The 15,201-nt window shown below is 38.6% G+C and overlaps 2 protein-coding genes across 2 annotated transcripts; one reads left to right on the top strand and one right to left on the bottom strand.

Annotated features, from left to right (window-relative positions):
* Positions 1-385: 385 nt before the first annotated feature.
* mrpl4 (mitochondrial ribosomal protein L4) lies at positions 386-6,154 on the top strand. The gene is made up of 9 exons (XM_067585501.1): positions 386-594; positions 1,266-1,347; positions 2,122-2,293; positions 2,532-2,583; positions 2,873-2,990; positions 3,266-3,372; positions 4,621-4,730; positions 4,810-4,883; positions 5,897-6,154. Exons 1-9 carry the CDS (start codon positions 547-549, stop codon positions 6,040-6,042), a joined length of 909 nt encoding a protein of 302 aa, XP_067441602.1. The 5' UTR covers positions 386-546; the 3' UTR covers positions 6,043-6,154.
* hyls1 (HYLS1 centriolar and ciliogenesis associated) lies at positions 6,094-14,022 on the bottom strand. Its single transcript, XM_067585500.1, has 12 exons — positions 13,854-14,022; positions 12,613-12,750; positions 12,292-12,414; positions 12,054-12,124; positions 11,300-11,523; positions 10,392-10,447; positions 7,692-7,852; positions 7,484-7,529; positions 6,890-6,944; positions 6,595-6,676; positions 6,440-6,466; positions 6,094-6,339 (listed from the first exon to the last, which is right to left on the bottom strand). Exons 2-12 carry the CDS (start codon positions 12,710-12,712, stop codon positions 6,205-6,207), a joined length of 1,080 nt encoding a protein of 359 aa, XP_067441601.1. The 5' UTR covers positions 12,713-12,750; positions 13,854-14,022; the 3' UTR covers positions 6,094-6,204.
* Between the last annotated feature and the right edge of the window lie 1,179 nt (positions 14,023-15,201).

Here is a 15,201-nt window from a genome sequence, read left to right as displayed (position 1 = left end):
CAAAATAAAAGATTCAATCAATTATTCTGATTCTAATTATTAATCAATTTTTATAAATAAATAAACAAATGCATGGAAAATTAATAAATAAAAATAAAAGGTACCATCACACTTCATAAAGCAAATGAAGACAAACAATTCAGGTTCATTCTGTGTGCAAAAATGTGCGATTCACATAAATTATTAATGGGTTTTCTTTTTTGAGAATTTAATATCAGCATATATTATATTATATTGACCTGAGAAATATCAAAAACAATTCATAAAATTTTTCTTATGAAGCATTTTATTTGCACTGTGGATCATTTATATTTTAAACTTTATAAACTACAATAATAATCTGGTTTCCTGGAGACGATGGGACCCATGGGAACCAGCTCTGTCGTCATCAACACGCGCCAACACACGACACGGAAAAGCTACCACGACCTTTCATGCGGCAAACAGAGAGACACTAGCAGGATTTTACTCAGTTTATAATGTTTGTATCAACTTATTTTTAGAGGGAATTAATTATATGTGGCTGTCGAAGAAAACCGGACCGAAATGCTTCGTTTATCTCTGGTAGTTTTTGGCAGAGGAGCCACCAGAAGGGTGAGAAACGTTTAACCTGCAGTTCTGAACAGCAGCTGCACGTAGTTTCATGTTATTGACTTTAATTAGAGATAAATCCACTCAGTTTTTGCGTTATGTAGTTTTTGTTGGTTATAATTCTAACTTAAAGCATCTGGAAAGAGATACACTCGTCAATGTAGTTGTAATTGTTTGGATAACTAAGATGCAGGTCTATTTAAAACAAACTGAATATATACATACATATATATTTGAAAGGACAGATTGACAGTTTTTCTAGTCTGTCTTAAAACAGCAAATAAACATGTCCATGAAAACTGGCACTAAATGGGGTGATGAACACAGAACAGGCTTGGATCCTTCCCTTTTTTTTTTTTTTTTACTGTTTTCTGTGGTTTCACTATTTTTTAACATTTCAGTGACTAAATGATGAAATAAAACTGTGAATAATCATTATTCGTGGCTCTACTTGTAATAAAGTGGTCTGAGTTACAATCATTCAGAGTACAGTGCTGTCAGACTAAGCGATTGTATATTTTAGCCTGTAAAAATGTACAAGCAAGTGAGCTGAATGGTTGAACATTTGAAGGTCTTGCAGTACCTGCTGATTGTAACAGATGTCAGCCTGTTATTTGGTTGTGTTTTGTCATTTCTCAAGCTGCTCCATTAACTGAAAGTCTTCTTCTCCTCAGTTTGCCTCGTCGTTCTCCAGTGAAAGCGCTCTGCCGTCCAATTTACTGCTGCCTACAAACCTCGTGGATCCTTCCAGATCAAGTACGTCTGTAGATTAATCTAAACTTCTTCTCAGCTGAATGTAGTTGCCAGTTGCATTGATGCGGTGTTTGAAATTCAGTATAAAACATTTTAAAGTCTTTACATATTATATTTTATCCCCAAAAGATAAAATATTAGAGAGGAACTTCACCGGTTTTCCCCATCAGCATGTGTTTCCAGGTGTTGGGGAGTATTACTGCGTATGTGTAAAAAGTAGTATGAAGCCTTTTGTGGCTCCAGAAGGAACTGTGTTGAAATCTGATAAATTGCCTCAAGTGATGTCACTTGAGTCAGTGTCAGCTGGGGCTTAGGATGAAGTTTGAAAATAAAAAAAATCTGGAGGTGTGGAGTTAGAAAGAAGTGAGGTTAGCAGACCTCTGGAGCTCCTCATCTCTGCTGGAGGCTAGCAGCTCCAGGCTACATTAGCTGCTACTATCATAACACAACTGAGTTGCATTGTGGGTAATGTAGGCTCCAGGTTTTGACAAAGAAGAAGAATATGTTGAATAAAAACAAGAATATCTCTGGTTCTGCTGCCATGATTTTTTTTTTAAACTGTCCAGTATAAGTCTGACAGTTTTATAGGAGTGAAATGCTAAATTGGTTGATTATTTTTAAGTCTTTCCTCCCAGAGTTTCTGTCTGCAAACTTTCCTCTGACAAGACGCACCACACCAGAATGATCAGATAACTCATAGAATTGTAACAATATTGACTGACTGCATCATTACAGATGTCCGACACTGACTGACTGATCTTGTGTTTTCCTCCGCAGAGCGTCTGCCGCCTCCTCCAGACTGTTCCCTGCCTGTTCTGAGGACATGTGATGCTGTCGTTCCTTCTCACCTGACCCCCGTCCCCACGTGGGTGGAGACTCTGGAGAAGCAGGACAGCGAGCCGCTGGGCGTGGCTCACCTCCATCCCGACGTCTTCGCTGTGGCTCCCCGGTAAAGCTGAGCTCACAGTTTTAAAGCTTCAACATGTAACTTTTTACCTTACGTCAGGGGAATCCCATTAATTCTGCCCTCAGTTACTTTCCCAAACATCATGAGCTGCTGTCAGCTCAACCTCCAGTGTTCCTCAACATCTGTTATTTCCTCAAATCTAAAAAAAAAAACAAGCTCTATATCAACTATTCATTTCAAACTGAATCCTGGATTAAACCGTCATTCTCTCTCCTCTCAGGCTCGATATTCTTCACGCGGTTGAAACATGGCAGAGAGCTTATAAAAGGATTGTAAGTACAGATTCTCTCTGAAATGTTTGTCCTGTTTGTTGTCAGATTGCTTCCTAGTGTCACCTGTGTTTTGTTAAGAGATGAACACATTGGATTAATGTAACTACACTGTCAGCTGAATTTGAGAAAAGGCTCAAACTATGAATGAAAACCATCCAGTTCTTAACAAAAAATCTGTAGATAAATTAAATTAACTACATAAATTTTACATTTCCAGTTTGTTCAGGGAGAAAAAAGTAGGAAAATCTGTCTCTCAAGCAGCTGAGGTGTCATCTTTTTCCTCCCTCAGAGCCACGCCAACACAAAGATCAGGTCGGAGGTCAGAGGAGGAGGCAAGAAACCATGGCGACAGAAAGGAAGTGGAAGAGCTCGCCACGGAAGCATCCGATCACCGATATGGAGAGGAGGTGAAAGATTTGTCACCTGACAGATTTTGGTTTTGTTGTGAAATGTTCCTTTAAAGCTTTGATTCATTTAATTTGTTTTTACAAGGTCAAAAATGAGAAACACTCTCCTAGAAACAGTGACGGCTTCATTTGTGTGTAATTGCTTTGTTTTTCCCTTTAAAAGTGTGTCGTCATTAGAGATAAAAATAAATGTGTTTTCATCCTTCCGTCATTTGATCTCGAGCGCTTCACAGTCTGGAAATCAGAATACGTCTGACAGGTGATGTTTCTCTCAGGTGGGGTGTCTCATGGACCCAGAGGCCCGACCAGTTACTACTACATGCTGCCCATGAAAGTTCGAGTGCAAGGACTCAAAGTGGCGCTGAGCTCCAAGATGGCTCAGGTAACCGACACCTGCTGATGAGAGCAGAACAGAAAACATACAGATGTGTTCGAGAGTTTTTTTTTTTTAACATAAACACATAAATATTTTTTATAAGGATGCCTTTAAGTTGGTTATTAAAGACATATGACCATTTTACAGTGTCAAAATAAGCTTGTCAGCGCTCTCTGGTGGACAGAATGTAACAGAACGGCTAACCCTAACCCTAACCCTAACCCTAAATAATTAAATGACTCTAATGTGCAGCAGTTTGTAGACAAGTAAATATGCAAAGAACCAGATTGATCCACATTCAGGACACTTAAAGGTGCCCTGTGGAGTTTTGTTGTAAACAAAGAAAAGTAACGTTTGCATTGAGCGTTAGTCACCAAAACACTTTGTGTGTATCATTGAACACATTTCCTCCCTCATGAAACATTCGTGTTGTATTTGGGGGAGTTTTTCTTTAACTAATGGAGGGTCTAAGGATAGACGAGCTGTAGAGCTGCAATGATTGATTGATTAGTTGCCAGCAGTTAAATTAAACTATCTTGACAATCAATTAATCGTTTGGAGTCTTTTTTTTTTTTAGAAAAAAAATTGTCTGGTTAAACCAAACAACTCGTGATTAATTGAGAAAACAATCCAAAAATTACTCGATAAGCCCTGGTATGCTGTACTGATTGTGACGTGATGTCGGGCTAAAAACATTGACTTGACTGGGTTTCCATCCAGATGTAGTGCAAATTTCAAAAGAATTTCCATTAAATTGATAAAAATTTGCATTACACGTTTTCACCCACAGCTGTTATGTGAGTATTTGAAGTTGGGTTGTCGAGATGAAAAGCTGGTGGTGCTGATTTTCCAGTCAGAACCATTAAACCATTACAGAAGAGAATTAAAAGATCTTCAGTCAAAACTTAAACGGTGAAAAACAATGTAAATTTTCTGTTTCCATTCATATTTTTTTTATGCACAAATTTGAAAATTGCTGATAAAAACAGGTGGATGGAAATGAACCAACAGACAACGTTGATCACTGGTGTAGTGTGAGTTTGTATCTGGTGTGTGTCCATGTGGGTGAGACCAACAAACAAAAGACACACTCATAAAAAAAAAAACTGCTCCACAGTTCTACTAGAGGTCAGAAACTCCAGAAATTGTCTTGCAATTATGATATTGTTGTTTTATTACAGTTTTCTTGAGGCTGTTTTTACATTTTTATACTTTCTATCACCATTATAAACTGAATGTTGCATCTTTTTCCAGGACTACCTTCACATCGTGGACTCCCTGAACATCCCTACACCAGACCCTCAGTACCTGCTGGACCTCATCAAACAGAGACACTGGGGATCGTCTGTCTTAATAGTTGATGTGTAAGTATCATCAGCGGAGTTGTGTAACTGTGTAACTCTGTGGTTCTCTCAGTGCTGACGTTGTTCTCGTTGCTTTCAGAGGTGAAGAGTTTCCTGAAAACATCCTGCAGGCCACAGCTAATTTAAAGTCGGTGAACGTTATTCCAGCAATCGGTGAGTTATCGCTCAACATTTCTGTATGTGAGACAAAATGCAAAATGTTTATAGTAGTAAAGCTCTGTTGCAATTCACAGTAGTGCTGTATTAATACAGTTAAGGTGTTAAAATGTCAACCAATAGATAGCAGAAAAAGAAAGACCTTGTATCTCAACTGATTCCTGTATGGATAAGAAGACAGGGGATGCATTTCTTAAATTAACTTTTGAACATTTTTCTTTACATACATGTAACTTTTTGTGGCTGTGGGTCTGTTGAATTCTGTAATAATTTATATCACAATGATAATTAAGCTAATAAGCTAATGGCAACAACAAAGCAATCCTCAACAACTATCACCCTGATAAATTGTTTTAACATCATTATTTTAATATTTACCTCTAATGTGTCACTTCAGTTGTGTTAAAGGATAAAGCTGTTATGAGTCCCCAAAGGCTAATATCAGTGTTTGCGTTTTCAGTCTCTGGAGAGTAGTTCTGTGCACTGAGCATGTGCAGGAACACGGTTCTGTTTACAGCTTCGCTAGCTTGTTGTGCTACATATCATAACCTCTTGACTTTGTAATGAAATTATTTGATAAATCTATAATGTAGTAGACAGAATAGTACACAGAACTACTTTCTGGAGACTGAAAACCTGATCGCTGTTATTAGTCTTTGGAGCCGTTTCTAAACAAACTAACATGACCAAACTCTTCATAATGAAGGAACATGTCACCCAGTGCAGCGGTGTGGCTCATTGACGTGTTTTTAATAGTTTTTGGACAACAACGGAGGTCTACGGCACAGAAGAATAGGATATATAAGGCTTTGGATGCACACACAATACTTGTTAGTACATCAGTTCATTGTTGGTTTGGCTCCAAACATGAGATTTGTTGACAATAAGAAAAATAGAGAAAATCAGCACCCATATTGTTTAAATATGTAACAAAATAAACCTCTTGTCTTCCAAAACAAGGAGAGCTGCCTGATTCCACTGATGAATCTGTTTTGTCTTTTCTCTGTCAGGTCTGAACGTCCACAGCATGCTGAAACATGAAGCCGTCATCCTCACGCTGGAAACTATCAAGTTTTTGGAAGAAAAGCTGCTTTGGCACGACCAGCGTTACACACCTCTGTACCCCTTTAAACTGCCGTACTCCGACTTCCCATAAGATGTAATATATTGACTGACTGCAGTTAAGACATTTGTTTTTCTTTATGTGTTTATTATGTTTAACAAAAAAAAAAAAATCATTAATAAATAATGCTGATGATAAAAACCAATGCAACGTCTCATTTAAAAGTCTAAAAGGCATGTGAAGAGCGTCAAAGGCTTAAAATCGATAACTATATTTGTACGGAAGGAGACCGTTGGCCAAATCGTTCCTGATCTCCCAGCGCAGCGCCGAGCGCTTCTTCTCTGTTGGCACGGTGTAGGTGTTCCGCACGTAGACTCTCCGAGGTTTAGGCTGGAACACGCAACGAAACAAGTCTTAAGATACTTCAACACCGACATGTGGATCAAACTTGAAATCTGTCAGAGCTTATAAAACGTGTCAGAATACTTACTGGTGGAGGCTGGTATGCGAGTCGTTCCTGAAAACAAAAGCAAAACACAACAAGAAAACGTTAAAGCAACAATTGCACCTGACACTGGGAGGAGCTTATAAGTAAATATTTGTACACTTAAAGTTTTTTCTTCTCTTTAAGATATTTTTTCATACCTTTATCTCCGAGCGGAGAGCTCTTCTGTCCTTCTCTCCTGGAAGTTTAAACATCTCCCAGAGCTGCTTATATTGGAAATACCTGCAGAGATGAGACACCATGTGACCAAATGAGTCAACATGAATCCAATGTGAATTAATAGGTTGTGTTACAGTTTTCTTTTTATCTTTAACCACCTTTATTCAGTCAGTGTTTGTTGGCATCAGGTCATTTTACCAAGAACTTGCTCCACATTATATCCAGGTCTCAGTTTTGGTACCAAAACTGGGTAATTTTAACTGGTTTTGAACTTACTTGGCCACTGGATCCGTCTTCTTTATGGTTTGCTGGTTCATCACTGGTCGGATGACTGGAACATACACAAATATGATCAATTTTAAACAGGCTGGTCAGTTTCATTATGAAAAAACAGTATGAGTTGTTGTATTAGGCAGTGATGGAAGTAACTACTGTACTTCAAATACCTCAAAATTGTACTTTTTCTGTTACTCTATAGCTATAATTACTGATTATACTGTATATTAACATTTTACATAAAGCGCTCAACTTATTGATTTAAACATATGATGCACTTTTACAGCTTAAACTAGCCAAAAGTAGTTATAAAGTAGTTAAAACTAGCTCCACTGTGACCAGCTACAACTTTAAAATGCTGCTTACACACTGATGCTTCAGTATTAATCTAATGTCATATATAATAAAATATCACCAGTTCTTTTACTCTGATCTTTAAAGTACATTTAACTGATAATACTTAGACTTTGCTGGACTTAAGTAACACTTTGAGTTCAGGATTTTTACTTGTAATTGTACATTGTTGTATTTCTACTTTTACTTGAAGATGTGAGTATTTCTTCCACCACTAGTATGAGGTTACTTGTTACTTACAGGATTTGGGTTTTGGTCTGAGGTCACCGTCACTGTGAGTTTGAGTCTGTCCGAAATAAAACAACAATAGTGATTTTCAATGAGAAATCATGACATTCAGGCTAAAAACTAACAACTAAAAAAATCTGTGAATGTCGCAAAATGTGTAAATGATAGAACAGTGAAATACAAACTGTCCCTTTAAAAAAAAAAAAAAAAGTTTACCCACCATTCCTCTGATGTAGGACTCAAAGGCACTCATGGAGATTTCCTCGCTCTCAGAGTCACGTGTGTCGCTCTGTCCGGTTACGTCTTGGTTCTCCGTCTCTGAGTCTTGTCGCGCCGATAACTGAAGCTCGGCCAGCCGCTCCTCCAGAGAGCTCGCTGCGTCTGCAAAACAACATTTATCAATGACACTCAAATAGTCACAAGCCGACATCTGATGCTCAGACAGCTTTTGGTTCTGTGTTCAGTCGAAGGAATTTTATGTTTAATTATGACCAGAGATAAGCTTAATTGTTCACTGAAAAAATACATATCTGCAGTATTAGTGTTGCTGAACCAGACAGACGGTTCAAGAGATAAATACACTGAAGATTTACAGAACAGATTTTCTCTCCACTTGTTTTCAGCAGAAACAAGTAGCGAAGGCAACACTGGCATCAGTTGCTAAGTTAATATGTTGAACACATGACACACTGTCATTTCATACATTATTGTTAAAAAAAATATTGATCATAGCTGCTTTAAAGATTGGGGATTTTCCAGTTTGTCTTGTGTTTTAGGCTGATACTGGACAGATACCACTAGTAGTGTCTTCCTCTATGAAGGATGAAGATTTAATCCTCACAGTGATCAATCTCAGGTCTGATATCCTGACAACTGAGACTTTCTAGTAGTTACAAGAGACAGAACAACATTCACCCTTCTTGTGTCTGAGGTTTCCTTCCCACTCCACGTACGTCTTCCAGCTCGAATCCACTTTGGAGTCGATGAACTTGATGTCTTTGTTGCTTGAAGACTCGTCTGGATCCTCAGACTCCACTTTGTCCTCAACGTCTCGCTCTACGTTACTCTCCACGTTAAGATCCTGCACGTCTGCTTCAAGCCTTTCGTATTCTTCACCCTCTTCAAGATCAGTCAGACCTTCCGTTTTCTTCCCATCCTGGAAGAATTCGTCCTCAGCCACGGAAACGCCATGTTGTTGTCGCTCGGATCTTTCACATGTGACATCTTCGTTTTCAGACTCTGCGTCCAGATCATCAGGAAGCTCATTTTCAAATTTCAGCTCATCTTCCTGGCTTTCAACTTCCTCTGATTTCATGTGTGTGATGTCTGTCTCTTCACGTCGACCGTCATCTCCGCAACACAACACATTAGCTTCACCGTCTTCAAACACAGACGATGGACGAGTCTCACCGTAGTCTGGTTCGTGCGTGGGTTCGATGTCAAACCCACCAAAGCTGCTGAGCGACCGATCGTCTTCTTCGTCGTCTCTCATCTCAGAGAGATCTCCCCGACTGTCTTGGTCGAACTCGGTTATGGTGTGGTCGTCTCTGTAGTCGCCTCCCTCCTGCTCCTCTGGTCTGTAGGTGCCATATCCAGAGGTCATCAGACTCGGCACTGGACTATCACCACTGCTGCTACAGCCTTCATCAGCATCACTACCCTCTTCGCCGTCTTCCGAACTCTCAGTGGTGTCGTCGCCTTGGTGGTTCAGCTCAGGCTTTTCCTCTTCCGAAGCCTCCAGGAGAGAGTCCTCTACCTGGGCAGCAGGTTTGGAGTTTTCCTCATCAATCACTCGCTCAACCTCCACTTCCTCCTCCTCCTCTTCCTCCTTCTCATCTTCCTGACGCTCTCCATCAGACCAAAAAGAAGAATTGAGGGAATTCTTGTCGTCGTCGTCGCTGTCCTGGTCCCATTGACTGTTGTACATTTTGTACATGGTGGCGACTTGCACTCTTGCTGAGGTGTGTGGTCTGTGGATGCGGAGGGCTTAAGGAAGGAGCTAAGAGGATTAGCTGACATGCAGAAGCTTCCTCTCACTGATGAAACAGCTCCGACTGCTGGTGACCGAAGACATTACACCTCTGCTTCCTGGAGTTTATTCCGGTCATTTGATTCTGTATTAATTCATTCACCTCATTCCAGGTTTCCTTTTGTTTTTATTTCAGCGTAGAGTGACAGGAAATCAGAGAGTCCACTATTTGTATTTGTATCTGTATCTGTATTTGTTGAGGCAGCAAAATTATTTGTATTTGTATTCGAATAAAAGTGGAAAGAGGCTTAAAAATCCTGTTTTTGTTTTTATTATGCTTATAATTTTAAAGTGATGTAATAAAGTGATGTCCAAATTAAGAAATGTGCGTCATGTAGCAGGTGGATGTGATTCCCCTTATTGAGACCTGCTGATAGACGTCACAGCGGAGCAGAGGAGAGACACTGAGATAGCGACTATAACTGACATGCGTGCTGGTATTTGATATGTTTTTTTTTTAATTCCCCAAAACAAATAATTTTTAAAATATTTGTATGAAACAAATATTCGTAAAAAACCCCACTATTTGTGCTTTGCCGAATAACGTATTTGTATTCAAGCACATCCCTAGTTACATGTTATGAATCTCTGAACTACGGCAGCTTGTATCTGCCACCATGACAAAACATTTTTACCCAGTTTTGGTTTTGTCTATTTTATTCTGGTCCAGTCTTCTGTTATCTAAAAAAAATCCCCATTTAATTACATTTTATATTTATTTTTTAATAATTTGTTGATGTTAATTTTCTGCCTTCTGTAAAGTACTTTATAACTCGGGTTGTTAAAAGTGCTTTATAAGTAAAGGATATTATTATTATAGTACAAATACACTCAAAACAGATGATAAGAAGAGCTTTAAAGAATTTCCACAAACAGAGAAGTTTATGTTACCTGAGTCTTCGCTGTACACTGATTCATCGCAGACTAGAGACCGTCCTTTATGTTTCCTGTAGGCGGAAGAAAAAAGAGGGAGACCTCAGTGTGAAGACAAAACTCCAGTTAAATCATTAAACAGAGGATTTAGGATATTTTTCTTCCGACCTGTTCCAGTGACGACAAAATTCATTCTGTTTTATTAAGACAGTCGTTGTTATTATCATGTGGTGAGTACACTTCTTCTGCTGTCAGTGTGTCATTGGTAGATTTTTATTTGAACTCTTCTCTGATTCTGTGTGTATACTGACAATTTCACACATTTCCTGTTTCTGTTCACTACTACTGAGCCTTTTCATAACCATTGTCATAATCATTCGTTGAGCTTGTCAATGTGAAGATTTGCTGTTTTGATCATTATAAGTGAATATTTTTGGGTTTTGGACTGTCGGACGGACAAATAAGACATTAAGAAGATGTCACTTTAGGATCATAGACATTCTGACTTTATATTTCACTATTTTTTGACAATTTATAGACTAAACTATAATTGCTAATTAATTGATAATGAAAATGAACCTTAGTTACAGTACTGGACTAAATTGAACACTTTTTGTTTCACAGACTGACTCACTTTGGGTTCTGCTTACTTTTCATAATTATTGACATTTTAAAGACTAAACAATTAGCAAATATATCAAAGAAAAAACAATAAATTCCCACATTTTTGTGTGTGTACAATTAGAAAATAATAAACATGATGCTCCTGTGAGTCTGCAAGTCAAGATTCAAATATCTATATTTTTTCCTCTTTTCTATAAAATACTTTGAGTTCCTGAATTCGACTGATGAGCCTCAACGTTTAATATCCACAGATCGCTCCTCAGAACTCAGCTTCTCCTCAGCACGAGTCTTATTAAACTGACCTCAGGACTTTTCTCTTGATGAAGCGTCTCTCCAGGGTGTCGGGAGTGGATGCACAGCTGTCGACGTGCGGTGGGTGCAGGGTGTCTTCGGGGTCCGACTCCACCTGCAGCGCGTTGGGAGCACCTGAAGGCAGACGGAGCCGCAGAGCCACCGAGTGTTGAGCGTAAGAGTCACAGTGGTCCTTCCTCCATCCGTTGTCTTTATTCTGAGAAGTGGTGAGCACCTGTGTGGCAAAAAAATACAATAAATAAGTGTGTCTCAGCCTGAGCCTCTCTCACTAAATGTTCCGAAGTGATGCAAAGAATAATTTGTGGGAAATTAGTCAGATTATGTCTCTAAAACTGACAACTGTTAAACAACTGTCATAAACTTCAACCTTTTCATGTCTGTTGATAACTGCTGGGCAAACAACCTTGACACATTACGACTGTGGAGAATTGTAGGATACACTTGGCTCTGAATATGTTTGAATCAGTGTCCGTCCAGTGTGGGTAAAGTGTACTACGTGTTGTCATTTTTCAGAGGAGGGACACACTTGCCTACCACCTCACGAGACGTGAAGGTGCACTTAAGTGCTAAAGACTGGAAGTTGGGGTATTGGGATGGACCCATTCCTTCTGGAGGACTGACACATCAAAACCTGAACCTTTTTCTGATGTCAAACACCGCAAATTTCAACATGTGACACGATTTGTCTACATTTATCAAGAGAAATAAGAAAAACAAATCTTGTCATGTGTGGTCAACACTTACCTGTCTGTCATGGTCCACTTTTCCTGCATGTAAGAAAAACTCTTCAAAGGCGTCAGCGTTGCACCGACTAACTGTGAAGAAAACACACAATTCACCGGTTAACATACAACAATAATTAAAGCAAATCTTTAACTGTTACAGTTGTTTTATTATTCTGACTTTGAAAAAAAAGGGCTGCAAAAAACTTCACTTATTATCATCATAAATTGAGGTAAGAAATTCAACCCTCTGCTGTCACCTTTCTCTTTGGTGAAGGCGGGAGGACTCGGCTGGAACGCATCTGTCTGAGATTTGGTGGCGTTTACGTGATGGGACGAGGTCAAGCTTTTCCATTTCCCGTGTCGAATCAGTTCATCAAGATCTAACACCACACAAAGAGAGACAGTAATCTTTTAAGACAAGTTAAAACATGAATATTAATCAATTTTGGAGTAACTTTTACTGTATTCAATCTATTCTTGAGACATAATAAGCAGACTGGTGCCTGTAGTAACACATGCTACTCTATGCACTGAAAATATTTGACCACAGACTCATTTCCATATGTTCAGAGTCTAACCTTGCTTGAATTCATGCAGTCTGTGTTTAGGTATGTTTTTGTAGCCGAGGATCTCCAGCTGTTCCTGAATTTCTTCTTCAGAAAAATCCAAGTTGTCCATGATATTTTCAGCTTCAATTCAATGAGGTAGCATTAAACCTGAAGGGAAATAAAATTCAAAATTGTAAAAAGTAAATACAATTTAAAACTCATAGATATGAAGAAGAACAAGAAGGACTTTAAGAGATCAGGTCACAGATTGTTTTTATGGAGTAAGGTGGGTGATTTAATGTGGATATTTATTTTTTTACTTTAGTCTACACTTCATGTAGGTAGGATTTATTGCAGGGCGGCTACATTAGACTTCATTACTTTTAACTAAGCTTATGAAATAAACTGTAAACTGAGTGTAAATCAACAGTTTATATGTACCCGCGTCTGTTAAAAGGCAAACTTGAAGCAACCAAACCGTTCTCTGTTTTGTTAGGGGAGTGTAGTGATCTGATGTAATGATAATGATAACAAATCTGAATTAAATTATCATTATTAAGATTTGACACAAGTCTAAGTATAGGGTTCTTTTTAGTCCTTTTTTAGTGATTTCAAAAACAGAATAAAGGTTTCCCAAATCTGAAACTGTGTTTTAATGATTCTCTAAAGTCTCCTTGTTAATCTAGTCCAGATTTGATGAGTCCTTGTATAGTGGATTTTGATCTGGACCTGGTCTAATGTAGTCTAGATGGAGAATAAAGAGCAGTGAAATCGCCCTTTTTTTCTGTTTTCATGAGCAAAATAAAGGTTTCACAAATCTGAAAGTGGAAACAGCGGAAAGTCTTTTTCTATGATGTCTAACACTTTTTCACAAGTGTAAGTGGTGAGAAAAACGGAGAATTAGCAGCTAAATATCAGTATTTATGTTACTCATAACTTTTCCCTTTAACCACGAATCTGAAGCTAACTTCAGCGTCGCAGCTGAGTTGATATTTAGCGTTAAACAGAATAAAGTTAGTTGCAGCTTGGTGGCTCTTATGCATGCCGGATTTATCAGTAGATCATTAAGATTTTACAGCATCCAAAAGTTTTGTTTAAAACTTCCATATATCTGCTAACAAGCACGCCAACCTTAAACTGGGAGGCTTTTTGAAGGATGTTTGGCATGTGCAAATATGGACGGAAACGGAGGCTAACAGTTAGCAAACAGACTAACTTTAAACATAAACAATGTTATATCGTCAGAGAGGTTTAACAGGTTTGTTTCTCACCTGCAGGAGGACCGGTTCGCTGTTAAAATGAACTCATCACGGTAACATTAAGTTACCGGTTGGGTGTTTTATTGTTTACAGGCTCAGACGCGGCACCAAGACAACAGCCGTTAACGAGCTTTGAAAACGACGCCTGCTTGTCTTCCTTGATAAACTTCCGGTCTGCTGCTTCTTCTTCTTCGTGGGTTTCTCTTAGCCGTTGCTAAGCCAGAGCATTACCGCCACTTACTGGACTGGAGCGCAAACCAGCAGATAGACAGTAAATAATTTGGACAAAGTCTCTCTGCTGACTATACATTTTACATCATTTCTTCACATTGACAGTTTATTATAAAATCATGTTTATTTCAGTAGTTTCAAACAGCTAAAGCCTTATCTCCTCTCCTGACTGACCTCTGCTCCACTATGAACTCAATAATGTTAGTTCATGGCCAGTTTCTTTCCTCAGTCTTTACGGGTATTCTGTCCATATTTTAACCTAAATTTACTGTCATAGAAGACTAAAGAAACCAGAAAATATTCACATTTAAGTCAAGTCAAGTCAATTTTATTTATATAACGCAATATAACAAATCACATATTCTGCCTCAGTTGGCTTTACAGTCTGTACAGTATACGGCGCCCTCCATCCTTAAATCAATTAGATGTTGACATATTTCACAGGATAAGTCAAAACTTTGACCTTTTGGTGATGATAGATGAAAAGTCATTGAGATTCATCCTCTTGGTGCCATGGATATATACCAAATTTCATGGCAACCCATCTAATATTTGTGAAGCTATTTCAGTCTGGACCAAAGTGATGGACTAAAAGACTGATCAACCATCATTGCTATCCCTAGAGCCCCGCTGTTAGCATAGCTAAAAAAGACTTTGACAGGCAGGCCTTGCTTATTTTGTTGGCGGCTATGTCACAGCGGTGCAAAAACGACTTTTAACTCGACTTTGGAAGGAAAATGTACAAATGCTTTGTCATTTAATGGACAGCATTCAGTGACCAGAAATACTTGCAGTTTGCTTTTGGGCATAACCTTGGACCAAGGACTTGAGTTGGACCTGGCCAAAGACTTATGCTGTGTCCCAGTTCCACACTAAATACTAATCCTCATAGTGTAGGCTACTGTTTTTTGCAGTTAGTATATATTACATTGTTTCGTACCAGCAGGAACTGCGATTTCAGAACACAACTGCCAGTTAAACCTCACAAAAACACAAAAAATGTGTTTATATATTACCACTACGAGGTGCCGAATTTGTCTTAAAGTGTATCATATTGTTGTCTATTACTGTAATCATAAGATACTGGATATTAGCTTGCTTTAGTTGTCTTATATGTTATGTATGACAC

The sequence above is a fragment of the Thunnus thynnus genome, chromosome 3, assembly GCF_963924715.1.
Source record: "Thunnus thynnus chromosome 3, fThuThy2.1, whole genome shotgun sequence".
In the NCBI taxonomy this organism is placed as follows: domain Eukaryota; kingdom Metazoa; phylum Chordata; class Actinopteri; order Scombriformes; family Scombridae; genus Thunnus; species Thunnus thynnus.
The sequence above is the reverse complement of the archived record's forward strand: the minus strand, read 5'-3'. Positions and strand labels throughout refer to the sequence as shown.

Excerpts from the sequence above, each read along its gene's own strand:
- mrpl4 (XM_067585501.1), top strand. The coding sequence starts at position 547 with ATGCTTCGTTTATCTCTGGTAGTTTTTGGCAGAGGAGCCACCAGAAGG. Across the intron at positions 1,348-2,121 it reads CGTGGATCCTTCCAGATCAA|AGCGTCTGCCGCCTCCTCCA; the intron begins GTACGTCTGTAG and ends TTTCCTCCGCAG. Across the intron at positions 2,584-2,872 it reads AGAGAGCTTATAAAAGGATT|AGCCACGCCAACACAAAGAT; the intron begins GTAAGTACAGAT and ends TTCCTCCCTCAG.
- hyls1 (XM_067585500.1), bottom strand. The coding sequence starts at position 12,712 with ATGGACAACTTGGATTTTTCTGAAGAAGAAATTCAGGAACAGCTGGAG. Across the intron at positions 12,125-12,291 it reads CGCCTTCACCAAAGAGAAAG|TTAGTCGGTGCAACGCTGAC; the intron begins GTGACAGCAGAG and ends TTTTCTTCACAG. Across the intron at positions 7,530-7,691 it reads AGTCCTACATCAGAGGAATG|ACTCAAACTCACAGTGACGG; the intron begins GTGGGTAAACTT and ends TATTTCGGACAG.